At 40.7% G+C, this 26,982-nt stretch overlaps 1 protein-coding gene across 1 annotated transcript in view; it reads left to right on the top strand.

Moving 5' to 3' along the window:
- LOC126088177 (retinol-binding protein pinta-like) overlaps positions 1 to 26,982 on the top strand; it is a 153,763-nt gene that overhangs the window by 16,824 nt on the left and 109,957 nt on the right. Inside the window, exon 2 of the mRNA XM_049906301.1 lies at positions 22,730 to 22,889. Coding sequence (XP_049762258.1) covers positions 22,730 to 22,889 — 160 coding nt within the window. The remainder of the gene's footprint in view (positions 1 to 22,729; positions 22,890 to 26,982) is intronic.

Genomic DNA, 26,982 nt, shown 5'->3' with positions numbered 1-26,982 from the left:
CAATATTTGCGCAGGAGGCCTTTGAGGTTAGGATTGCTTGCAATGGATGCTTCACATAGATGAATGTTAAACCGACTTTTGTTGTTACCGTTGGACAAATCCCTGTTACTGCAACATGCTGTTGTCAGAAGTTGTTGTCGTGGCTCTTTCTTCTGCGTTTCTGCGATATGAAGACTTGTCTTGACATGATGGTCTCTTTGAAACTGGTCTCTTTGAAACTTTTTTTTTGCACAAAACGTTTTTCTCGCAAACTCGACAATATAGAACAATTCCGTCATATGTAAATGTTCTAGGATGGTCATCTATCCACGAAACGACGTTTCTTTTTTCATTAACTGTCTGCCTGTTCCTGTTCTGTAATGATTTCGCTAGGCAGTGGCGTCGGTTAGCGATTGCACGCAGTTCTACGTCGCGGCCAATCTGTGTGACATCAAAACTAGATCGAGCTAGAGAGAGCTCGTCTAAATATTTAAAACATTGTAAACATAGAGCGAAATATTCATTGTCACTAGTTTTTAGTTAAAATATGCAATAACCGGTGAAAAGGAGCCAAATATGCAAATGCGTATGCAACATGCAAATGTATATAATCCGGTCTCTACTCATAACGATCGCTTTCTTTACTTATGCGGTCAGTGTATTACTATATTCTCCTAAAAACCGGAAGCGGTAAGCCATCTAGGAACTTAATAAGGTTATGCAAAGTGGTGCATAGCTTGTGGAACATCTTTGTTCTACATATTTATTTTCGTATCTGTTGCTTAAAAATAATCAGTGTTTATAGTAAAATTGAATTTGTCAACAGTCAATTCAGATTGTATTCGAAAATTGTTGATTTATAACGTGGAACAATCATGTAGCACTAGAAAACGCAATTTCCTCAACAAAAAGGTAAAGAGGAAAAAGACTGCAAGAACAAAATTGTATCGAACATCACTTCACTACTTTGTCGAACTTATATAAAACATGTTACTGTTATTCATAAACAACTTCCGCATTTATTAATAATAACACGAAAATCTTGGCTTTGATCATGATGAAGAACGTTCTATTAAGTACAAAATAACAACAATAATTACACACTGATAAGCCAAAACATTATGACAATCTCCTTAGTAACGTCTTTGTCCGTGTTTGGAACGAAGTACATCACTGAGTATGCCCATCAGGGATCCGACAGTTTGTTGGTAGGTTTGTGGAGGTATCTGTCACTGCATGTCTACGCACGGGTCAAGTAATTCACTTTTAAGTAATGGGCCGCTGATTTGCGTACGTGGTGATCGCACCCGATAGTGACCCAGATGGGATACATAGGATTTACATCACTTGAATTTGGTTGTCGAGACGTCAACATGAGTTCACTACAATGCTCCTCAAAGCACTGTAGCACCATTCTGGCTCCGAGACACAGACAGTTATACGGTACTACTGAAAGATGACATCGCCATTAGGGAAGACATCAAGCATGAAGATATGCTGGTGGGCTCCCAGCTGTCAGCATTTCTTCCATTACTACCATAGGTCTGATGGAAGCGCAGGGGAATGTCTCCCGTAGCATAATACTGCTACCACCAGCCTGCATCTGTGGGGCACTTCACATTTCGAGCCGCCGTTCACCTCGATGACGGCGTTTATGGACACGATCATCGACCTAGTGTAGCAAAAATGTGAATAACCAAAAGAGCTGACACCTTTCCATTGATCGACGTTCAAATCTCTATAGTTCAGTGCTCACTTCATTCGTAATTGACGATGTCGTCGGGTCAACATATGAACACCTGGGAGTGGTCTGCTGCGGAGCTCCACGTTCAACAATGTACAATGAACGGTGTGTTCCGAAACACATGTGCGTGCACCAGCACTGTGTTATTCAGCGAGATGCCACAGATCACCATCTATCCTACTTTAAAGAGCAGACAACCCTCCGAACCTCAAATTCTGTGAAGAGTCGTGGATGTCCAATCATTTAGCTCCTAGTGGTAGTTTGACTGTCCTTCTACGTCTGTCCGTAGATGCTCTAGACTGCAGAAAGTGAAAATTCGAACAACCTCGCCGTTTTCGAAATACTCGTTCACAGGTCCGTGTAATAATAATCTGCCCTTTGTCAAAGTCACTTATACCAATGGATTTCCCCATTTGCAGCCGATATCTCCGCTAGGGTGATCCCCATCCTTGTCTCCTCCTATTACACACTTTTGTTACCACGTCACACGCTCGCAAGGCCACCAGTTTCAAATGACTGTAAGCACTATGGGACTTAACATCTGAGGCCATCAGTCCCCTAGATTTAGAACTACTGTAAGTAGGCTGTTTAGGTTTTTTTTATTGGTAACGCCACGTAGCGCTCTGTATGAAAATCACTGGCTGTGCTGTGTGTAGTCTGTGGCTGGTTTGCATTGTTGTTCGCTATTGTAGTGTTGGGCAGTTGGCTGTTAACCCTTTCCAGCCCAACTTTTATTTACTTGTGGAAAAAAATATTTTTTCGCGTATTTCCCTACATAATGATTGGAATAATATATATTTATAAGAAATATTGTTATTTTTTTGTTTTTGGAGGGAAATTTGGGATGACCCCATATGGCATCATTAGGCAGGATTTGTTTCCTTCAGTCAGGTGGTTGGGATGTCACAGTACTTGGTAATGGAACTTGAATGAATATTGTAATTACACAATTTGATGCAGTTTATTAAAGAAAAATTAGTACATACAATAATGCAACATGCATTTCAGGACAATTTTATGTTTTTTTACAGCATGATTGCTACTTTACATGAAACTTTAAGAAACAGTTCCTGTCTTTTGTAAAGCAAAGAGGTTTATTACATTTGTTGCATTTCGTTCGAGAATATGCTCTAATGCACAATTTACATCTCTGTTTGTTTTCTACATGCTGTGGCTAGTGTCCAATGTTGTCATACCTTGCATCATCAACTGGGCTGGGAACCAATGGGGCTCGTTTCTTCACAACTGTAGGCGATGGACTGTCATCTGATGGCCGTCCTCGTCTTCTTACCAAAATGTCTCCTGCTTTTAGTAGTCCATGAGCTACATCAGACCAAAAAAGCAACAAAGACATGTGTTTAGTAATTCCTCTTTGTCTGCAATGTCGGCGGTATAGGAGCCACGCATTCACAACACACATGTCAAGGAGGTGGAATACGATCCTTAGATAAAATCTTTTCACACCAATATTACTCCTATACAAAGAAACCAGCATGTCGTGCAGATTAACTCCTCCCATCGAACGGTTATATTCTCTAACAATGTCTGGCCTTGGAACATCAATATATTTTCGTTCTCCCACTGACCAACGTTTCACTGGTTCTACTGGACTTACTCCTTTGTATGATGATGCAAGAACGACAGACTAGTTATCATACTACTTCAGCGCTATGATGTTCCTTTCTGTTTCAGTTCGATAATCGTATGATCCTCGTCCCTGCTATTTCAGCTCACTGTCTGCTTTTAGATTGCAGCCTTGAAGTCTTGTGGGTCTAATAGTTCCAACAGCCAAAATGCCATAGTTTTTCAGGGCAGAAATAAGATTGTAAGAGGTGAACCAATTGTCTGTAAACATTTTAAAATTTTTATATTTTGGCAGTCCTTCCACAAGCCTTATCACAATATCACCACTTATACCAAGACCAGTATCATTCTGTACAGTTCCTTTCCCTCAGTATATTTCAAAATCGTACACAATTCCACTAGAACCAGCATGGGCAAAAACGTTTATACCCCACTTGTGTGGTTTGCTTTTTACATACTGTTCCAGCGATGAATGACCTTTGAAAGGAATGATTAATTCATCCACTGAATGATATTCCTCAGGTTCTATAACTGAAAAACCTTGTTTGCTTTTGTCAACAAATGGTCTCACCTTGAACAGCTTGTCATAATCAGGGTCATCTCTTTGTTCCATTTTTGTGTTGTCATTCACATGTAAATAATTTCTTAGCTTATCAAACCTATTTCTAGGGATTGAGTCAGCTATTGAAGAAAATCTTGTAGCCTCTGCCCAGTACATTCTGTAACTAGGCATTTTCACAGCACCTGCTGGATTTTTATCCCTATATACTTTTCTATTTCAGGAACATTTGTATCTAAAGATGCACCTGTTTTCTGTGTGCAGTATGGATTAGATTGCTCGACTAGGTCCTGGATAATGTCATCACTACACATTGTTCTGAAATACTGCAAAGGTGTCAGTTCATCTCCTGGAGGGCCAGAAAAAACTGCATTACATGTGGTGTCCACTTCTTCAATGTCCTTCATTCTCCACCGAAGATCCCGGTGTGTTTCACACTGAATTTTCTGAGCTGAATGACTTGGTGCAAGATTTGGTTCAGCAAGTAATCTTGAAGCTAAGGGAACATCATCTTCGTCATTGGCTTGAGGGTCCAGAATTTCAACCATATTAAGGTCCATTCCTTCAAGAAACTGTATATCCAGTGTAGTAGGGTCCTGCTGCCGAGCATTTTCAATCTCTTCCTCCACATCAGACGTATCAAGGTCCAAATCAGATAAATCACCTTCGAGAAGCAGTAATATTTCTTCTTCTGATAATGATTTATGATTGTGAATCATCTGGTAAACAAGCCAGGAATTTTGTACTAAAGCAGCAAAAAAACTGGTAAATTATATCTATACAAATTTTAACATATTAATATTAGTTAGTATAATAAAGCTTCAAAAGAAACTTGCAAATATTAGAATTACACATTATGGTAAACTTTAGTCGAAGTTATTGCATGTACTACATTTGGTAACATAACAAATGCCCAATGATGCCAAATGGGATCACACATGTGTGTGACTTCCAAGCAGAAAATTACCGTAACTAGCATTATTTTCAAACTGTTTACTAGTTAATTTACACTTTCAACAATAATTTATTAGTGCAACTTTTATACTAGTTTGCTTCCTTTACCTTGATATAATATTTTGAAAGTCCAGCTAGGTGGACTGTACCGTAGACACCATGCAAAAATACTTTTGTCAAGGCATTCTAGCCTGGTGCTCTCTGTTTTAGCGAATTCACGGTAGCCAATCTAAGAACAATGAACTTTAGAAAGCCCTGCACACTTGTTTATAATCTTTGGATAAATCGTTTGGCCTTGGGAAAAAGTTAAATATGATGATGCCATATGGCATCACTGGGCTGGAATGGGTTAACAGCGGCCGGCCGGGTTGGCCGAGCGGTTCTAGCGCTACAGTCTGGAACCGCGCGACCGCTATGGTCGCAGGTTCGAATCCTGCCTCAAGTATGGATGTGTGTGATGTCCTTAGGTTAGTTAGGTTTAAGTAGTTCAAAGTTTTAGGGGACTGATGACCTTAGAAGTTAAGTCCCATAGTGCTCAGAGCCATTTGAACCATTTTTGTTAACAGCATGTAGTGTTGCGTTGTTGGAGGTGAGCCGCCAGCGGTGGTGGATGTGGGGAGTGAGATGGCGGAGTTTTGAGAGCGGATGATCTGGACAGAGACAGTAATTTTGTAAGACCGGATGTCATGAACTGATATATATATATATATATATATATATATATATATATATATATATATATATATATATATATATAATGACTTTTGAACACTATTAAGGTAAATACATTGTTTTTTCTCTATCAAAATCTTTTATTTGCTAACTATGCCTATCAGTAGTTAGTGCCTTCAGTAGTTAAAATCTTTTATTTAGCTGGCAGTATTGGCGCTCGCTGTATTGCAGTAATTCGAGTAACGAAGATTTTTGTGAGGTAAGAATTCATGAAATGTATAGGTTATTGTTAGTCAGGGCCATTCTTTTGTAGGGATCACTGAAAGTCAGATTGCGTTGCGCTAAAAAGATTGTGTGTCATTTCAGTGAATGTCTGAGTACGTTCATTTTTGCTCAGCTGTTTGTAAACCAAATAACATAAGATGTTTATCAGCACAGTAATTCATTAATTTTTCTAAGGGGACGTTACATATGTCGACCCTTAGCCGAGGATACCTCATTGGAATCTTCTGATTTTTTCTTGTAGTTTGCCGGCCGCGGTGGCCGTGCGGTTCTGGCGCTGCAGTCCGGAACCGCGGGACTGCTACGGTCGCAGGTTCGAATCCTGCCTCGGGCATGGGTGTGTGTGATGTCCTTAGGTTAGTTAGGTTTAAGTAGTTCTAAGTTCTAGGGGACTTATGACCTAAGATGATGAGTCCCATAGTGCTCAGAGCCATTTGAACCATTTTTTTCTTGTAGTTTGTATAATTAGTGTAGCTATTGTTTATTGCTAGCGCGTAATTGTAGAGAGAATCTTCTTTGTAGTTGTAGTTTTTCATTGTTGTACAGTAAAACAGTTGTGGCATGCATGTAGATTTGCACCAAGCATTTTGCAGCTGCACTTGCAATTAACTAGACATTATTTTCAGTGCTATGTTATTGTGTTTTCTTATTTTACTCTTCCAATTGTGCTTTTCTGTGTTATCGTGTGAAACATTGTGACAATTATGGCGTGTGAAAAACGTAATACTAGGCTCCGAAGTAAACTGAGAAATGACAGTGAAGACGATAGCAGTGTATCAGCACCACCGTGTAATGAATTAACTAATGTTCAACATAGTTATTTGGTAATTGTGTGCATAGGGAAATGGAGCGGGCGGCAAATAATCGTGTAGACAGTGAAACAATTAGTGAACAGAGAAGCATTATCGATCGATCGGTCGGCAACAGTTCGCCTCAGGAATCCGAAATGACAGGACACAATCTTCCAAATACTGTAGATTCAGGTTTTGCGTCCTGACCGTTTTCTCAAATAAGTCAAGACACATTTTCTGCTCGTCAAAATGTGAATGTTGCCGGTGCAAATGCTCTGCGGAAAAGCATAGAGGAACAGATTCCAGACGCTAATACATTATTATTGCAATTAATGCAACAAATGAAACAAAATCAGAGACAAACATAGCAACAGTTAGACACAATGGACCAACACCAGAGACAAATATAGCAACAGTTAGACGCAATTGAACAAAATCAAAAACAGTCACAGCAACAGCTTCAAAAGTTAGACACCACGCTTGAACAAACACGTGAAGGTTTAACTGATGAGTTACTTAAAATCTAATCTAAATGTCAAGAAGTCTGTAACGACATAAAAACACAAATTTGTGAGCATTTCTAACCTATTTTTTCGTGTCATGAAAATGCATTACAGAATCACGAAGCAGCCATAAAAGAAATGCAAACTGTTGTTCATGAAAATTACGACACCTTGCAAGCTAAAATTGACTCAGTTGCATCTACCGATTCGGTTACGCAACTTGCAAAAATTCAGGAAAACTTAAAGGACACAGTAGATATGATTTCAACACAAATGGACACTCTGAAACTTGGTTCAGAAAAACACACTGAGTAAATATGCTCTTTATCGGAGGAAGTAGCCGAACTTTCGGATCAGTTCACCAACTTATCCACAAAGGTAGATGATGATATGAATGACACAAGACTCGTAGCCTTCACTGACACAGAAGAGTATCAACAAATTAGAAAATTCCAACAAAATCAAAATCAAATCAATACACAGTACAAAAGAGATATCCAGGAAGTACAAGGTCAGTTGACGCAGGTAATACAAGAATTACATATTTCAGAGGAGACTCGCGCTTCAACACGGGAAGAGGGACTTAGAAATACGGAAAAGTCACAAAATAATAACGCAGGGCATACCGGAAATTATGAAAGAAATTGGCAAGGCGCACTGAATTTTAAGATTGAACCGCCGAAACGAAGTAACAATGCCTGACATGCGACTCACCGACACGATGATTTTGACTATAAGTTGTTCATTACTACACGTAATTTCAAAATATTTAAGAATTCTGGCAACGACATTCATCCACAAGCATGGCTTCATCAATTCTCTCATTGTTTTCCTCCCAACTGGTCATTGGAACACAGGTTAGAATTTATGTGTGGCTACTTAGAGAATGAACCAGCTGTAAGAATGCGATCGGTCATTCACGATTGTCACAGTGAAGGAGAATTTTATCATGCCTTCCTCTCAGCATATTGGTCTCAAGCTACACAAGACTGAGTAAAACATAGCATCATAATGATAAAACATTTCGAACAATCTGAATTTTCCAGTCTTGTGAAATATTTTGAAGACATGTTGCACAAGAATCAGTACCTGTCAAACCCATTCAGCCCCTCCGAACTCATCCACATTTGCTTAATTAAATTGCCTGAACATTTACGACATATTATTTTGGCACGACGTTGCAAAGACGGCATTGAAGCTTTTCAGGGACTGTTACAAGAATTGGAAATTGACACTGACAATCGCGGGACGCAAAAACAGGAACACAACAATTACAGGTCACATCTGTCACAATTCCGCGATGAAAGAAATAATAACTGGACACAACATGGCTATTCTTACAACGTAAATCGTGACCAAAAGAGACACCACCCGTATGACAACCGTTGGCAGAGTAGTAATAATTACAGGGAAAGATCGCACTTCTGTAGTATTGAAGATGACAGAGATAACCATAGAAACATACAATATGGGAACCAAAACAATTATTATCAAGGGAGACAGAATAACTTCAGACGCAACAGTTCAGCGCGCAGTTAACGATTCAGGGAGAAATTCTCCGCCACGTTCCCGACAAGAAAGAAACTATGGAATCGACCGACATGACAACAGACGATATAATCGTAACGACAGACCTGAATTTCATCAGAACTGGCGGGATTCAAACAGGGCAGGGCCCTCTCAACAAGGTGAATTTGTAAAAGTTAGGTCCCCTAATCCCAATAACGATGCGCGCCAACAAAGAGACAGACAATGACTCGCACCGCAGGCAGCCACGTGCGCCGGCTGACTCAGAGAAAAATTACATAGATGCCAACCTTGAAAAAAGTTTTAGCATTCCTTACCAATGTATAGAACATGATAATTGCGTTGAAGCTGGAACTCTGCGTACTAGGGAGAGTAAAGGATTGCACCACATTTCACATGTAAAACCGTTTATTGAGAGATAATCGGCTTTTTAACTTAGTCTTTGCTATAAAATTTTTCGCTTCACATTAATGGTATGCTTTGTCACACTTAGAAACTGTTAACATGCAGCAATGTTTTGAAGTTAACTATCCAGTCTAGAAGCTAGGGAACATATTTAGACAGTAATTACGAATGCATTATTATAGTGAACAGACTACACAGTGTTATTATTTGTACATTCTTGCTTGTTAGTTGCACGATTACGTAACTACTATAAGGCTTACATACTTAGAACATATACCGGCACTGCTAATGAGATTTTAAAGCAACATTGTGGTTTACTTGAAAAGACATTCTTTCTTTGAAGTACTTTCTGTGGGATTAAAGATGACTTAGCACTTAGTTTCTTTGACAGCTACATGATTATATCACGACACTACTAATGAGTGACACAACTTACATTGTTGCTTTTGCGGTGTAACTGTTTTACATCTGCACAGTTTTTCTGTATTATTCTGGAAAGTAAAACATGTTTTAGTAGTAACTTTTGCGGTATAGCTACAATGAGACAGCCTTTTCCGTAGCACAACAGTACGTTACAGTATAGTATTTTCTTGATCACGGTACTGTACGTAATAACTACGATATTTATACGCATAGCGTATCACTTTTGTTTATGATGAGGATGTACATTGACTTCTGCAGAACTTAGCTTTTGGAGGACGATAACTACGACACTTCCACAGAATTATCTTACAGCAAGACGCACATTTAGCGCTAAAAGACATGTATTTGAGTGATTAATTTTCTACTTAAAACATTTATTTTTAAAGATTTTTGAATTAAAATGATACAAAGGTTTTCCGTGATACATTTCATTCGATTGCTGTAATCTGTAACACCTGAGGGTATAATTACATTAATCCTCAGGGGGATACATGCTTACTTTGTGTACCATGTGTTTGGCAAGCACAAGGAGCCCTTGCTAATATGGTATTTGCTTCTACAACTTAAGACATCGGTACCATCTTTCTCTAACACATAAATTACACAGCTATTTGATCATTTAACTGAGAGAGGCAATTATTTTTTTTACTATGTTTGTGACACATGTTTACGTGGTTGCACAGTTTGATAACTTCACACTTACGAAATTGTATTTTGTATGTACTTTGTAAACAGTTCATATATTTTTCGGAACCATTGTGATACTATGAGAGCTTTGAATGATATATTTGGAATGGGATCATGATTTTTAAAGTATGTTTGAGGTAGATGACACTATTGAAATGAGTAGAGAATTTTTTTTAGGTTTTGAACATATTGCAGAAAGCTACGACGTTTTTGAGATTTGTCTCAGGTGTTATGCTGTTATTATTATGACAACGATGTGTATTATGCTGTTGAGGTATGTTTATGATCAATAAGCTGATGTTATATGAGGATCTGATTATGCTGCATATTTATTATGATGAAATATTTAAATGTCGACGCAAGATTGACGTGTCGACGAATATGTGTATGTGTAATAAGGTAAATAATAATGAGTAGTGGTTAGGGACTCTGATTTGTGAAAAAGGATGTTGGAAACCAAGAATTGTACTTTAAGAATTATGAAATGTGTGTATATGCGTGAATGTATCACAATGCCGGCGAAAATTTTTTGGTCACTGTTATATTTATAGGATTTTGTTTCTATACATTTGTAACGTAAATTTTCGACCTGTGAAAATTTTTATATGAGAATGTCACTTAGCGGAAACTGCTGTCGTAATATTTCAGTAAGAAAGCAAAGTAACCTTTACGAAATGCGTTGTGGGTGTCCAGCTGTGCCAGCCGCCTGGAGAAACAGCTATTAGGTGAAAAAAAAGAGGCCATTATCCTCGCTATTGACATTTCTTTGTAGAAAGCATTGCAAATACGACATGCTCAAACTTGAAAACATATGATTACACTGTGGAGCTCTTAATTTATGATATTTACTAAAATGCCTAATGAAATGATGAGAAACATTTTACATCTATTGTCTTTCTAGTTAAGAGATTGCTCATTTTGTGTAATATCTTGTTTCTAGCTGCACTGCAGCATTGGTTAAAATAAAATTTAATAGATGTACTAATATAGTTATTTTACGCCTACAGATCCAGTAAATAATAATTTTATGATCTACTTCCAAGAAAATGAGGGAACATAAATAGACATTTCCCTTCACAGGAATTGCATAAATAATTTTTTTACGATTTGGTAACTTGTCTGCTAGAGTAAGTTCTCGTGATGCATCACTCTAGTGTTAAGATGTCACATGGGTATTAAACATGGCCATTTTTACTGTAATATTTTTTCTGCTTGAGCTTTGTCATGTTTAGGTATAAGTTATTGCATTTTCTGCTGCTGCTTGCCAGGCATAGAGCTATTAAATTTCACTTTGTATTATTCTGTTAAGCCAGTTTTACTACTGATTTATTTTTCTTATTTGCTGCACATTGCCTTATATTAGTTGTAATATTGCATTTGCTTTGCTAATTTAGATTTACTGCTGCTAGCTTTGCCAATTTGCATTTTTTTTGTCATTGCTGTTTGGGTTAATTTGTTTTGTGCTGCTGCATTGTCTCATCCCTTAGTTTATGCATCTGAGCTCAGTAGATTTAAGTTAGCTTAAGAGGGGGTAGGCTATTTAAGAGAATAAGTTGCGATGAATTGAAAGAAATGTACTGAGAAGTTATGCAAAAAAAGTACAGAAAGCAGGTATAGATAGGACTTTTGCAAATAATGATGAACGAAGGGAGATCTCCGAAAAGTAAAGAAAGTTTTGTTTGCAAAAAACTGCAGTGAAACAAACCCTGTCCTTTCCTTTTGTGTCATTCCACTACATGTCTGTTTACCTGTGTATTTGTGTTCTTCCTGCCTTTATGTGTTTATCTGATAAGAGTTATGTTGCAGAATTTTTCTTATATATGTTAATTTCTATGTAAAGATGTTTACACATTATGTATTCTGTTCTGTTTCAATGCTCATGTGTGAAATTAATGTTTCCAAAACTATTCTCATTATTTTATATATTTACTTATGTCATAATTCCTGTAACACTGATGTATATGTTTATTTCTATTCTTTTGTGAAGCCAGTATTACTACAAATGTTATCTTTATTATGATGTTTTAATGATGTTTTCTGTATCTTTGTAATTGTATTCTCATGCTATAAAATTGTAATGGACACTAGTTCATCAAATTAAGTAACTTGTAAGCATTCATTTCACTGCACACATTTCTGTTGGTCATAGTATATGCACAATATGTGAGAAGTTGGGACTGTTATTGTTTTCACATGTGTTAATAATTCAGCAAGGGACTGCTTAACAGCATTGCCGGTTCTAAGGACGATTCGAAAAACTTTGTGAGTGCACAAGTGGTGGTTTATGGACTTGCTATATTGTCCGCAAGACTCTTTGATGGTGATTGTGCACCTGCACAGTCGCAACAGATGGCTGCTGGGTGTCTCTACAAGGACTGAAGTGGGTCTGCACCTTTGATGGTCCACCAATACCATTATTTCTACAAGGAGTGCAGTGGGTCTGCAACTCTGATGGCCCACCAACACCATAATCTCTACTAGGACTACAATGGGTCTGCTCTGTGATGACCTACCTACCAATATTCTTCAAAACTTCGACTGACTCTGCTGTGGGTTTGCTCTGTTGTGGACCATTATCTGCCTGCATGTCAAGAGTCATCATTATCTTTCTGTTGGAAGGACAACACCGCATCTTCAAGACTGCATGGAAATCCACTACTTCTGTGTGCATTTTCTTTTACTGCTCAGACTTCGAGAAAAAAAAACACTGCCGTTTTACTGTGTTGAATGATCAGGACTGTCTTTATGGACTCTGAGACAATTTTAGCTTTTGACCAACATTGTATCAATAAATGTGTGCATTTGATATCTTTGTTATTGTAATTATGAAAAATTTTATCAAATCATTATTGGCCACTGCCCAAAACAAATTGTAAAATTTTTTGTGGGGAGCATGGGGGCTATGTAAGTAGGCTGTTTAGGTTTTTTAATTGGTAACGCCACGTAGCGCTCTATATGAAAATCACTGGCTGTGCTGTGTGCAGTCTGTGGATGGTTTGCATTGTTGTTCGCTTTTGTAGTGTTGGGCAGTTGGCTGTTAACAGAGCGTAGCGTTGCGCAGTTGGAGGTGAGCCGCCAGCAGTGGTGGATGTGGCGAGTGAGATGGCGGAGTTTTGAGAGCGGATGATCTGGACAGAGACAGTAAATTTGTAAGACTGGATGTCATGAATTGATATATATATTATGACTTTTGAACACTATTAAGGTAAATACATTGTGTTCTCTATCAAAATCTTTTATTTGCTAACTATGCGTATCAGTAGTTATTGTCTTCAGTAGTTAAAATCTTTTATTTAGCTGGCAGTAGTGGCGCTCGCTGTATTGCAGTAGTTCGAGTAACGAAGATTTTTGTGAGGTAAGAATTCATGAAAGGTGTAGGTTATTGTTAGTCAGGGCCATTCTTTTGTAGGGATTACTGAAAGTCAGATTGCGTTGCGCTAAAAATAGTGTGTCACTTTAGTGAATGTCTGAGTACTTTCATTTTTGCTCAGCTGTTTGTAAACCAAATAACATAAGATGTTTCTCAGCACAGTAATTCATTAATTTTTCTTAGGGGACGTTACACTACTTAAACCTAACTAACCTAAGGACATCGCACACATCCATGCCCGAGGCAGGATTCGAACCTGCGACTGCAGCAGAAGCTTGGTTCCTGAATGGAGCGCCTAGAACCGCTCGGTCACGTCGGCCAGCCCTCCAGTTTCCGTCTTACACATTCATCTACGTTTCTTTCTCTATCAATGTTAGCAATACCACCGGCAATCTTACCATTTATTACGTCATTTATGTAGTGTACCAAAACTACCTTACTGTAGTCTCTAGCTGGGCTGTTCCGCAAGCCATTGTAAGATTCATGACGGAGAGTGAATCATAACAACATTATTAGTGTTGTTACCTTTTCCTCTGGTGTATTTAGCGACGGAAGAGTCTATAGACCTCTGTACGTGTCCTCGTTTCTCTTGGTGAATCCCCGTGGTTCCTAAGCCAGGTAAAGATGGTGGTAGCTTATTGGGTGCACGAATATGTTCGAATATAGACTCCCTGAATGTACGCAACAGTTTTTCGCGAAAACTGTGTTCTCTTTCTTCCAGCGATTTCTGTCCAAGTTTCTCGAGAACTTCTGTTGCACTTTCGTGTGCGCTATACTGACTAGTCGCAGGGATTGGGCAAAAATATGGAAACAACGCGAGAAATGCATTCCTGAACATAAAAACACGTGCTAGTATAAATTATGTGTCCCTTTGGAAGTCAGATCTGGAAAGATTGAATAAGAGTCTCTGAGCGTTCTTTCCATCAACCTGTCGTCTTCTAAAGTTGTGTCCCCAGCGCAGAAGACAGCTCGAAGGTCGGGGGATCATCTTTGGTGGAGGTTCCTACGCTGTCAATTCGAATCTGTGATTGTGCTTTTTGCGGTTGCCCGGTTAGTCTCTGTATCTACAGGGGGCAGGATCTGTAGTACTGACACTTCTCATTAATGTATCCTGTTTGGTTATGGTTACTTTTCCATCCAACTTCCGAAATATGATACATATGTTCGGCTCTCCGATACGCACTAGACAGACTAGATATTCAGAACTAAGTTACGCCCGATATATAGTACAACATGTCCGGCTTTGAAGAACACCCAAAACAGAGTGGCTTTTACATGTTCACACGTAAGTAACGCACGATACTGAGATACGTGTCCGGCCCTCCAGAACTCCCGAAACAGAGTGACTAGCGCAGCCGAAGTACTTCGTCTCCCAGGCGCCCCAAAGTGACCCGAAGGTGTCCGAAGCACTTCGTTCCCAATATCTTTAATGTTTCTCAAAACTAGTGAAATTTAATAACGAAAAACGGTCTCAAAACTAGTGAAATTTAATAAACATAAATGATAGACTCGTAGGGTAATCATGAGAGACTGTCATACTAAAAACTGAGTTAAATAGAATGAAAAGTATATAAATAATTAATAAGAGAATTTAGGCGTTTTGGCGCCTACCACCAGAACGTGGCGAGCAAACAGGAGCAAGTTCAGTACAATTGGCGGACTCTCCCACGGGACTGGTGCATACTGTGCCATCTGTCGCTTGTACCTCACTCCACTTTTGTACAATATGCTATTTAGCGCGTGTCAAGCTGCATCACGGTGAGCTTCTAGCAAGATAAAATACTTGCGCCCACAGCTAGGAATATCACACTAGCCCAGCTTGTAGATTGTGCTGTTCCACGAACGGCGCCTGTGCAGTGTCCTCAGTACGTTGCAAGTGTCAGTCGTGGTCCGAAAATCGTTTTTTGTAATTCGGACGTGGGCAAATTGTTGGTGTTCATGTGGTGGGTGCTGCTGTATCCAAGGTGGCTCATGTGCTCGGTGTTTCAAGAGGCAATGTACCGAAGATTTATACCTCTTACAAGGAAAGTGTAAAAACATCATCCGCTAAGTCACAAAGGGAACGAAAGTGTGTGTTACGTGATCGTGACAAGACGGTCACTGCAGAGGATTGTGACAACAGTTGCAAAAATGACTGCAGAAGTGAATGTCACAGTCGCGAACCCAGTCAGCACCGAAAAAAACACAAATGGAGCTCCGTAAGCTGGGTATTGCAGGGCGAGCTGGAATTCCAAAACCAACATTATTGTCCGCAGCTCGTGGTCGTGCGGTAGCGTTCTCGCTTCCCGCGCCCGGGTTCTCGTGCTCGATTCCCGGCGGGGTCAGGGATTTTCTCTGCCTCTTGATGACTGGGTGTTGTGTGATGTCCGTAGGATAGTTGGGTTTAAGTAGTTCTACGTTCTAGGTGACTGATGACCACAGATGTTAAGTCCCATAGTGCTCAGAGCCATTTGAACCATTTTTTGAACCACCATTATTACTTATACAAATATCCGTAACAGGAATACATGGTGCCGAAGCCGTAAAATCTGGCGAAGTTTACGTCCCAAGACTGGAACAGAGTACGGTTACGGTGATGATTTGGGCAGCCATAGCGTGGTGTTCCTTGGCTGTAAAGTCGCAGCACTGCCAAGGATTATAAGATCATTTTCACTATTAGGTCCATACAACGGAACAATGTTTCCTTCCAAATGGTGATGCTGTGTTGCAAGACGGCAGGGGCCCTGTTCACGCAGCTCGCATCGTCCACGACTAGTTTAATGAGCACGTGGATGAACAGTCGCTTCTCCCCTGGACACCTTAGTCGCCAAATCTCAATATTATTGAACCTTTGTGGTCTGCTTTGGAGGGAAATGTGCCTGATCGCTACCAACTTCAATCACCGTTACCTGAACTTGCCACTGTTTTGTGGGAAGAATAGTATCACAGGTCCTCTGTTCATCCATTCTGAGGCGACTGGGAGCTGTTTTGAATGGTAACGGGGTTTCTGACGTTTCGAAATTTTTGTCATCCTTGTACGATCCTAACAGCGAATCTCTAAATTCGTTCGTCGTCTGTTGTCACGCCTACTTGATGACTGCAAATACTGGTTCAATATCCTAAAATCTGTCAAAAATGGTTCAAATGGCTCTGAGCACTATGGGACTTAACTTCTAAGGTCATCAGTCCCCTAGAACTTAGAACTACTTAAACCTAACTAACCTAAGGACATCACACACATCCATGCCCGAGGCAGGATTCGAACCTGCGACCGTAGCGGTCACGTGGTTCCAGACTGTAGCGCCTTTAACCGCTTGGCCACACTGGCCGGCCTAAAATCTGTCCCTCTAGCTTCTTGTATGTGATTTACTGAACAGATGTACCGCACTTTCCCTCAACCCTACGTCTTCCATTCGTCTTTTGTAAAACTGATTGTACATGATCGTCCCATTTCATATCGCTTCTTAGTTTTACCACTAAATGCTTACACGATATCTCTTCGTAAGAGGTTCACCACCAGTTTTGTAGTCGGATACTTCACGGTTACTTCTCTTTGCTATATTCATTATTATGTTGGTGCATAGGTTCGCAGCGTTTCTGTTTTGCATGTTGGTATTCCGGTTGCTACGGATTTATTTATCGATTGTCATTTTTATTTGTAGTTCACTGTTGCTATTTGAATTTAAATGCCGTCATTTTTTTCATTTTGTGGTAGAGTGGAGCTGAGGACGCTAGAAAATGTAGCGTCTAGTGGAGAAATCGGAACATTTCCGACACAGTCCACTTTTTGAGTTCAGTAGACAAGTGACAGTAGCGGAGGCAGCGAGAAACATCTGCGCCGTGTATAGGGATAATGACACTGAACAGAACATGGCAAGAAAATGGTTTTCTCGTTTTGAGGAGGATCGTTTTGACATTAGTGTTTCCACCACGTTCAGGAGATTTTCAGGGTTTAATGAAGATCGTATAAAAGCATAAATCCACAACAATCCACATCATTGTTCTCGAGAACTGGCAAATGTGATGAACTATGATCATTTCACCATCGTGCGACGTTTCAATGGAACGGGCAACATTAAAAAATCGAGTGTATGGGTACCTCCTGTTCTAAGCCAAAATGACAGAAATCAGCTAATGGTCATATGTGCATCTCTGCTTGCTCATCATCAATTGGCTCGTGAACAACACCGACGATCCTTATCCCGTATCGTTACTACTGACGAGAGACAGTGTCTTTACGCTAACGTGAGGAAAAGAAAGGAACAGCTGAGCCCAAACAAAGCAACAGCTCTTCGTGGAAAGACCTGTGCACGCCCACAAAAGGTAATTTTATGCGTTTCCTGGAAGAAAGACGATGTTGTGTACAATGAATTACTTTCCCGAGATGTAACCGTCACTGCTGACATTTACTGTCAACAACTGAGACGTCTTGCAGATGCAGTCCAAGAACAACGACCACGAAGAGTGCTTGAAGTGATACAACTCCACTATACCGCCCGCCCACATTCTGCTAGACCGACAAAAAACGCTATACAGAAATTGAATTGGGAAGTCAATTCGCACCCACATTCATCTGAATTTGTACCCCCAGATTTTAACCTTTTTCACTTTCTGTCCAACAGTCTTTAAGGAACTTCTCTTCCGAATAAAAATGAGTTCCGAACATGGGTAGACAAGTTCTTCGCCTCAAAACGATGTGATTGCTTCAGTAGCGGAATCGAAAAGTTACCGCAGCGTTGGTAGACTGTCGTAAGTAGTGAACAAGAATATGTTATTGATGACTCTGTTATGTGTGCCTTTAGTACTCATTAAAGTTATGGGAAAATGCTACGAACTTATGCATAATCCTATACTGTTATATACATTTATAAATATCTGCCTTCCATTGTCTTCCCTGATATTAAACAGTAAACCTCCGATTCTTTAGAGAATCAAAATCTCAAATATGAAACTTCGTCTACAAACTGGTTCCCAGTTTTCATGTTAAGTTTGTCGCTAATCTCGTTTGTGTTACTCCTCATTATCTTCATGTCTATCCACATTCTGTACTCATTAGACTGTCCATTCCATTCAGCGGATCTTGCAGGTCTTCGTCACCTTCTCTGGGGATAGCAGTGTCGTCCCATAGCAAAAATGTGGACGCTGAGGTCACTGAGAATCCCTGCACAGTCTGTAAATTTGAGGTGTTGGTTACATCCCAGAGAGTCGTTAAACAGGAACAATGTTTCGATTACAATAGCTCTAATCGTCTTCACGCCATTTAAGTGAATCCCACCTGAAAGTCGTGTTTATATGACGATCTTACTTGGTAGAGCCCTCTAAAAATTAATTTTAATGCAAAAGGATGACGGTATATCACTGTTTAACAACAATCGGCAGCGAGTTCATTTTGAATGGAGCACAGGACAGGACGATGATGGGTAGGAAACTAGTGGTGACCTTTTCAAGGCAAACATCCAGACTGTTGTCCCAATTGTTTTAGAAATACTACAGGAAATATAAACCTAACTGGCCAGACATGGATACCAACCACACTTGTTACGAATGCGAGACGGGGATGATCAATGAACCGCCTCGCTTGGCCATTTTACTTCCGTACATTGTTCAACAAAACACTGTCACTTTACGAGGGGTAGGAACAAGCTTTAATTATCATCTCGGAAAATCAAGCTGTGACAGAGAACATGGTGATGGGGTTAGCCCTTCTCTACATACGCACCTCTCAATGCACGTTCCAACTCGAAAAGCATCTCTTCGTCATTCTGGAAACGTCTGTCACGCAACGGTCTCTTCATAAGAGGAAAGAGGGAGCAGTCACTGGACACTAATCATGACAATACTGGGGGATGAGGCAAAACCTGGAAGTCTAAAGAAGCAGCATGTGTCACTGTGCCATGTGTAGAAAGAGTTGCGGCGTTGTCGCGGAACGAGAAACACTTCATCTGATAATGTCCCCCAACGCTTCATGTTGATAATTTCCCGTTACCTCATCGGAGTATTTTGGTAGCTTCCTTTTGTAATAGTTCGCCTCTTACGAGCATAATCTGTCAGCACCACTCCACGGCAGTCCCAAAAAACCTCATCATTACATTGCCCAGTGGTAGTTGTGTGTTACCTTTTCGACGGTGGTGAATCCACGTGTTTCCATTACCCCTTTTCTCCTTTATCTCAGAGCCATAGTAATATATCCACCACTTGCCCATGGTAATTTCGCAGCTGAGGAAGTCATCGAGATCAGCGTGACACAGCTCTACTGCCTCGGTTCGCCGGGCTTCTCAATTTCTGTGACTTGGGCTCCTACTTTTATCTGTTTAAAACGTCGTGCAAGGTGTTGAAAACTGATCCGTGACTAATATTCACTTTTTCCAATATCGCTTCCATTGTAAAACACTGGTTAGCGAGTCCCAGGCCGTCCATTTCCCTGCTGATTCCCGGTTCTTCACAGACAGAAGGCCTGCCGCTTCGCTCTTCGTCATTCAGACTTTTGACCACACTACGAGCGTCCGCACCACCTAGCAAGTGTCCAGGTGATGGTGCTCGATTGCCGCTGTACACTTTCACCAACTCATCCTGGTTTGTTGGAGCGCTGTTCCGCTTCAAATGCAGGAAACAACTGCCGTGTTTAATCACTGGGCTGCGGCGTTTCATTTGGATCCTCTAGCGGCGAGCTATGGTTATGCGGCGCTGGGATTTCAATGTCCACCAGGTAGAGCTGTAAAACTATCATAGGATATCCGTAGACTATAATAAGTACGCGTAGACTACGGTAGTTTTCCCAATAGCTTTGCTTAGTTAAGGTCACACGCACTTCATCTGTACGATGGGTGTGTTGCATACATGTCAGGTGTCACCTGAGAACGATATTTTGCTTTACGAATGCTATCAGTGTCTTACTAGATTCCGCTAAAAGCCGGAAACTAGAAACTAAGCGAGGATGTATAAAGGGCAGCGTAATCTACAAACATCAAAAAATGTTTTGTATCACCCCAGTCCCCCGAACTCCTGAAGATAGACGTTGACTGTGGATATTGTGTCACATACACAGTTCCTTTGACTGTTCATAGATGTCACTAAACCCACCCAAAGATGTAAACAACCGTGCATGAGGAGCGCCTATTGGACGGAGGGGGTCCGACAGCCGATCAGTTCCAGTCATTCCACCAGGAAGGAGGTACACAGCTCGTCTTGTCTGTAGTTCAACAATGCCTAGACAGCCAATACCGCAGTTCGATCGCGTCCGCATTGTTACTTTGTGGTAGGAAGGGCTCTCAACAAGGGAAGTGTTCAGGCGTCTCGGAGTGCACCAAAGTGATGATGTTCGGACATGGGTAAGATACAGAGAGACAGGAACTGTCGATGACATGCCTCGCTCAAGCCGCCCAAGGGCTACTACTGCAGTGGATGACCCCTACCTACCGATTATGGCTCGGAGGAACCCTGACAGCAACGCCACCATGTTGAATAATGCTTTTCGTGCAGCCACAGGACATCGTGTTACGACCCAAACTGTGCGCAATAGGCTGCATGATGCGCAACTTCACTCCCGACGTCCATGGCAAGGTCCATCTTTGCAACAAAGATACCATGCAGCACGGTACAGATGGGCCCAACAGCATGCCGAATGGACCTCTCAGGATTGGCATCATGTTCTCTTCACCGATGTGTGTCGCATATGCCTTTAACCAGACAGTAGCTGGAGACGTGTTTGGAGGCAACTCGGTCAGGCTGAACACCTTAGACACATTGTCCAACGAGTGCAGCAATGTGGAAGTTCCCTGATGTTTCGGGGTGGCATTATGTGAGGCCGACGTACGCCGCTGACGGTCATAGAAGGCATCGTATCGGCTGTACGATACGTGAATTCCATCCTCCGATCGATGGTGCAACCATATTGGCAGCATATTGGCGAGGCATTCGTCTTCATGGACGACAATTCGCGACTTTCTTCAGGATAACGACATGGCGACTAGAGCGGCCAGCATGTTCTCCAGACATGAACACTATCGAACATGCCTGGGATTGATTGAAAAGGGCTGTTTATGGACGACGTGACCCACCAACCACTCTCAGGGATCTACGCGGAATCGCCGTTAAGGAGTGGGACAATCTGGACCAACAGTGCCATGATGAACTTGTGGATAGTATGCCACAACGAATACAGGCATGCATTAATGCTACTGGGTATTAGAGGTACCGGTTTGTACAACAATCTGGACCACCACGTCTGAAGGTCTCGTTGTATGGTGGTACAACACGCAATGTGTGGTTTTCATGAGTAATAAAAAGGGCGGAGATGATGTTTATGTTGATGTCTATTCCAGTTTTCTGTACAGGATCCGGAACTCTCGGAAACCAGGTGATGCAGAACTTTTTTGATGTGTCTATATCGTTATCCTTCTGTCAATTACTTAAAAATAAACAATATTTACAGCAAAACTGAAACTGTCAATGTTTAATTCAGGTTTCATTCGAAATTTGTTGATTTGTAAAGTGAAACAGCTAGAAAACCCAAGTTACTAAACAATAAGGTAAAATAAAAGAACTGCAAAATAGCGAAATTTCAAACATCGCTTCAGTACTTCGTCGAACTTGTATAAAACATGTTTCTGTTATTCATATAAAACTATAGCATTTATCAATAATGAAACTCTTGCGTTTGATCGAGACGATCAACGGCGTATTGAGTGCAAAGTAACAACAATAATTATACACACTATTTACGTTTGTACAAGTAAACTGTCCTTGCATGGTTACATAAAAGCGCAGAAGTTACGCTCTCAACTAATTTTCATTACTTATGGAATGCAATTTATATTCTGTAAGGATGTGTAACATGCAGTGGACTAACACTGAAGGATGTAAATTTCTAATTATTTACAAAACAAACAAACGAACGAACAAAAAGGAAAGAGAAGTCGTCGGTTCCCAGTTTCTCTCTTAAAAGACTTGCAGCTCGGCGCCCGAACTTCCCCGGATAGCGCCTCCCGGCCATCAAAGCCACACAATCATTTCATTTCATTTCTCTCTTGCATGTTCACTTACGTTTCTTTCCTTACCAATGCCAGCAATACTACCGATAATCCTACCATTTAATGCGTCATTTATGTAGTGTACGAAAACTACCGAACTGTAGATTTGTTAGAGCGCAACTCTATTACCAGGGCTACAGAGAAGAATAAACAAAAGATTAATCGCGCAACTTTACTTTCTTGAGGTGATAAATGAAGTCTTATGACTACACTCATGTAACTTCTTTGACACGTGTTCCAGATGACGCGCGCATCGAACGGATGTACATCGATTGCAAGTGTAGCAGAGAACGGGTTAAGCTGGCGTTGGACGCCTATTTCTCATTGAGGAACAAGTTTCCTGAGATACTGACGAACAGGGACCCGGTGGGACCTGAGGTCTCGTACACCATGCAGCATCTGTAAGTAGAGCTACGACCTGTGGTGTACCTTGCATGGGGGCTTAATTAAATTTTTTGATTATGCAAATATTTTTTACTGTCTGTCCAGTTACGCAGTCTCGTAACCGGTTGGCCCTGACTGGTATTAGTACGCAATCTGACTGCATACAATAACAACAAGAAATGAAAGAAAACTTCCGTTAATACAATTAATTAATTAAGTCCCCAGCAACTATAAAACCTACGAAACAACAAAACAAAAATGTAACTGTTCTGTGTGTGGAAGTGTGATTCAACGTACACATCTGGCACGGTACCTCCTCAATAAGACAATATATTTTAAATACCATTTAGACTGAATTAATTAAATAAAACTGAAATACTATAATTGCACACAGAAACCCGAATTACAGACTAATACATGAACACTAGCCATATGCTTTGTTGACTGAACCTGTGACCCAGAGGCATTATTGTTTAAGACATTGAAATAATAAAAAAAAGGAATTTTTTACCTTCATATATATTGACGAAAAGTACACTCTAGTCCATCAAAGCAATATGACAACATCTGAACAAGCACTCTCCATGGGATATTCTCAACAACGACACGCTACTGCAACATCTCCACAAGCACTCTCTACCACCGCTTCTCGACAAGAACTCTCTACCACCGCTTCTCGACAACTACTGCCAGTGGAAGCGGCTGAATAATACTCTTTGGCGCAATCTCTGGCGCTGTGACTCAGTGTAGCCACCTTTCATATGCCCCTCCTCCACGGGCTAGAATTTGATGGTATTTTTGCCAGCATTGGTGGTGAAAATACCACCAAATTCGTCCAAAAAATACAGACAAAAATAAAAAAGTAATATTAATAAGTAAATATCACATAACTAAATAAATTTTGGCTTTGCACTGACCCTTCAATAACCTAATATATAAAATACAGTAAGGAATACAAATGCTTGCATACATGTGATTTACATAATAGTTTACATAAGTATTATTCAGTCAATGGCACCAGAAATGACGAACAGGTGCAGGTAAGAATCTCATAACATTTCATAAACAGTAAACACACAAAAAATCAGTTCATACAAATATTCACATAAAATCCTTTCAGTAGTTCAATAAACAAGTAGGACTCCTCAGAGTAGTTGACAGTTCCAACAGTAGCACCCAGCAATGATCAACAGGTGCAAATAGCAGTCTCATAACATTTCATCAGCAGTATTTAAACAGCTTCAACAGTGGCATCCAAAAATGGCGAGCAGGCGCAGACACCAACAAGCGACATTATCTCAGTGGAAGCAGTCCATCAGTGGCACCCAGTAATGTTGAGCAGGTGCAGACACCAACAAGTGACATTATTTCAGTAGAAGCAGTTCCATCAATGGCACCCAGTAATGTTGAACAGGTGCAGACACCAACAAGTGAGATCATTTCAGTAGAAGCAGTTCAACAGTGGCACCCAGCAATGTTGAACAGGTGCAGACACCAACAAGTGACATCATCTCAGTAGAAGCAGTCCATCAGTGGCACCCAGTAATGTTGAACAGGTGCAGACACCAACAAGTGACATTATTTCAGTAGAAGCAGTCCATCAGAGGCACCCAGTAATGTTGAACAGGTGCAGACACCAACAAGTCACATTATTTCAGTAGAAGCAGTTCCATCAGTGGCACCCAGCAATTTTGAGCAGGTGCAGACACCAACAAGTGACATTATTTCAGTAGAAGCAGTTCTGACAGTGGTACCCAGCAATGTTGAGCAGGTGCAGACACCAACAAGTGACATTATTTCAGTAGAAGCAGTCCATCAATGTTGAGCAGGTGCAGACAGCAACAAGTGACATTGTTTCAGTAGAAGCAGTTCCGTCAGTGGCACCCAGCAATGTTGAGCAGGTGCAGACACCAACAAGTGACATTATTTCAGTAGAAGCAGTCCATCAGTGGCACCCAGCATTGTTGAACAGGTGCAGACACCAACAAGTGACATCATTTCAGTAGAAGCAGTTCCATCAGTGGCACCCAGCAATGTTGAACAGGTGCAGACACCAACAAGTGACATCATTTCAGCAGAAGCAGTCCATCAGTGGCACCCAGTAATGTTGAACAGGTGCAGACACCAACAAGTGACATTATTTCAGTAGAAGCAGTCCATCAGAGGCACCCAGTAATGTTGAACAGGTGCAGACACCAACAAGTCACATTATTTCAGTAGAAGCAGTTCCATCAGTGGCACCCAGCAATTTTGAGCAGGTGCAGACACCAACAAGTGACATTATTTCAGTAGAAGCAGTTCTGACAGTGGTACCCAGCAATGTTGAGCAGGTGCAGACACCAACAAGTGACATTATTTCAGTAGAAGCAGTCCATCAATGTTGAGCAGGTGCAGACAGCAACAAGTGACATTGTTTCAGTAGAAGCAGTTCCGTCAGTGGCACCCAGCAATGTTGAGCAGGTGCAGACACCAACAAGTGACATTATTTCAGTAGAAGCAGTCCATCAGTGGCACCCAGCATTGTTGAACAGGTGCAGACACCAACAAGTGACATCATTTCAGTAGAAGCAGTTCCATCAGTGGCACCCAGCAATGTTGAACAGGTGCAGACACCAACAAGTGACATCATTTCAGCAGAAGCAGTCCATCAGTGGCACCCAGTAATGTTGAGCAGGTGCAGACACCAACAAGTGACATTGTCAGTAGAAGCAGTCCATTAGTGGCACCCAGTAATGTTGAGCAGGTGCAGACACCAACAAGTGACATTATTTCAGTAGAAGCAGTCCATCAGAGGCACCCAGTAATGTTGAACAGGTGCAGACACCAACAAGTCACATTATTTCAGTAGAAGCAGTTCCATCAGTGGCACCCAGCAATTTTGAGCAGGTGCAGACACCAACAAGTGACATTATTTCAGTAGAAGCAGTTCTGACAGTGGTACCCAGCAATGTTGAGCAGGTGCAGACACCAACAAGTGACATTATTTCAGTAGAAGCAGTCCATCAATGTTGAGCAGGTGCAGACAGCAACAAGTGACATTGTTTCAGTAGAAGCAGTTCCGTCAGTGGCACCCAGCAATGTTGAGCAGGTGCAGACACCAACAAGTGACATTATTTCAGTAGAAGCAGTCCATCAGTGGCACCCAGCATTGTTGAACAGGTGCAGACACCAACAAGTGACATCATTTCAGTAGAAGCAGTTCCATCAGTGGCACCCAGCAATGTTGAACAGGTGCAGACACCAACAAGTGACATCATTTCAGCAGAAGCAGTCCATCAGTGGCACCCAGTAATGTTGAGCAGGTGCAGACACCAACAAGTGACATTGTCAGTAGAAGCAGTCCATTAGTGGCACCCAGTAATGTTGAACAGGTGCAAGCATGAACGACAGTTTGAAGGCACACACAACTGCTTTTACAAAATTATTATCAATGCTCTTACACTAAACATACAAATTATAATAAACACACAAATGATGTCAGAGAATTGTCATATTAAGTACTACAAATACACAAATATCAGTAAACCTATAATAATTATGGGTGTCAGTGCAAGCCACAACAAACAAGTAAAATAATATTTAGGAGATAGGTCGGTACTAATTACTTGGGATTAGGAAAGGAAAACACATAAAACACACTCACTCATCTTTCGTCCACATTAAGTACTACTGTGTAATTGAATAGTGTTAACTGTGTAAATGCAATTCTGTCTAAAATTTTATGTTCAACTTGTGTATCAAGTAGTAGTGGCAGCAATGTATAACAGTCAATAATAGTTAGTCAACGTCGTAGTCATCATGTCAAGACCAATGTTTGCCAAGGCAAATCAAATGTAAGGTTGCTGAACAACTGTCAGTGTACCAAGATATGCAATTACTTCCTCTCTCCCAAAAAAAAGTATATACTGCTTAATGATTTAACAAAGTATGTGTGTAGACAATCTTCTTACCACTTGAGTGTTCTAGTCTGCCAACTTCATCCTCCTAGTTCCATATAAACCAACAAAAAAATATGCTCCTCACTTACTTTACCTCTTATCCACCAAAACTCCAATAATCATTATCATCACATAATCTTAATACTTCAATAATACCTCTTACGTCGATACA

The sequence above is a fragment of the Schistocerca cancellata genome, chromosome 6 (assembly GCF_023864275.1).
Source record: "Schistocerca cancellata isolate TAMUIC-IGC-003103 chromosome 6, iqSchCanc2.1, whole genome shotgun sequence".
NCBI lineage: Eukaryota > Metazoa > Arthropoda > Insecta > Orthoptera > Acrididae > Schistocerca > Schistocerca cancellata.
This window is presented reverse-complemented; position numbering and strand designations above follow the sequence as displayed.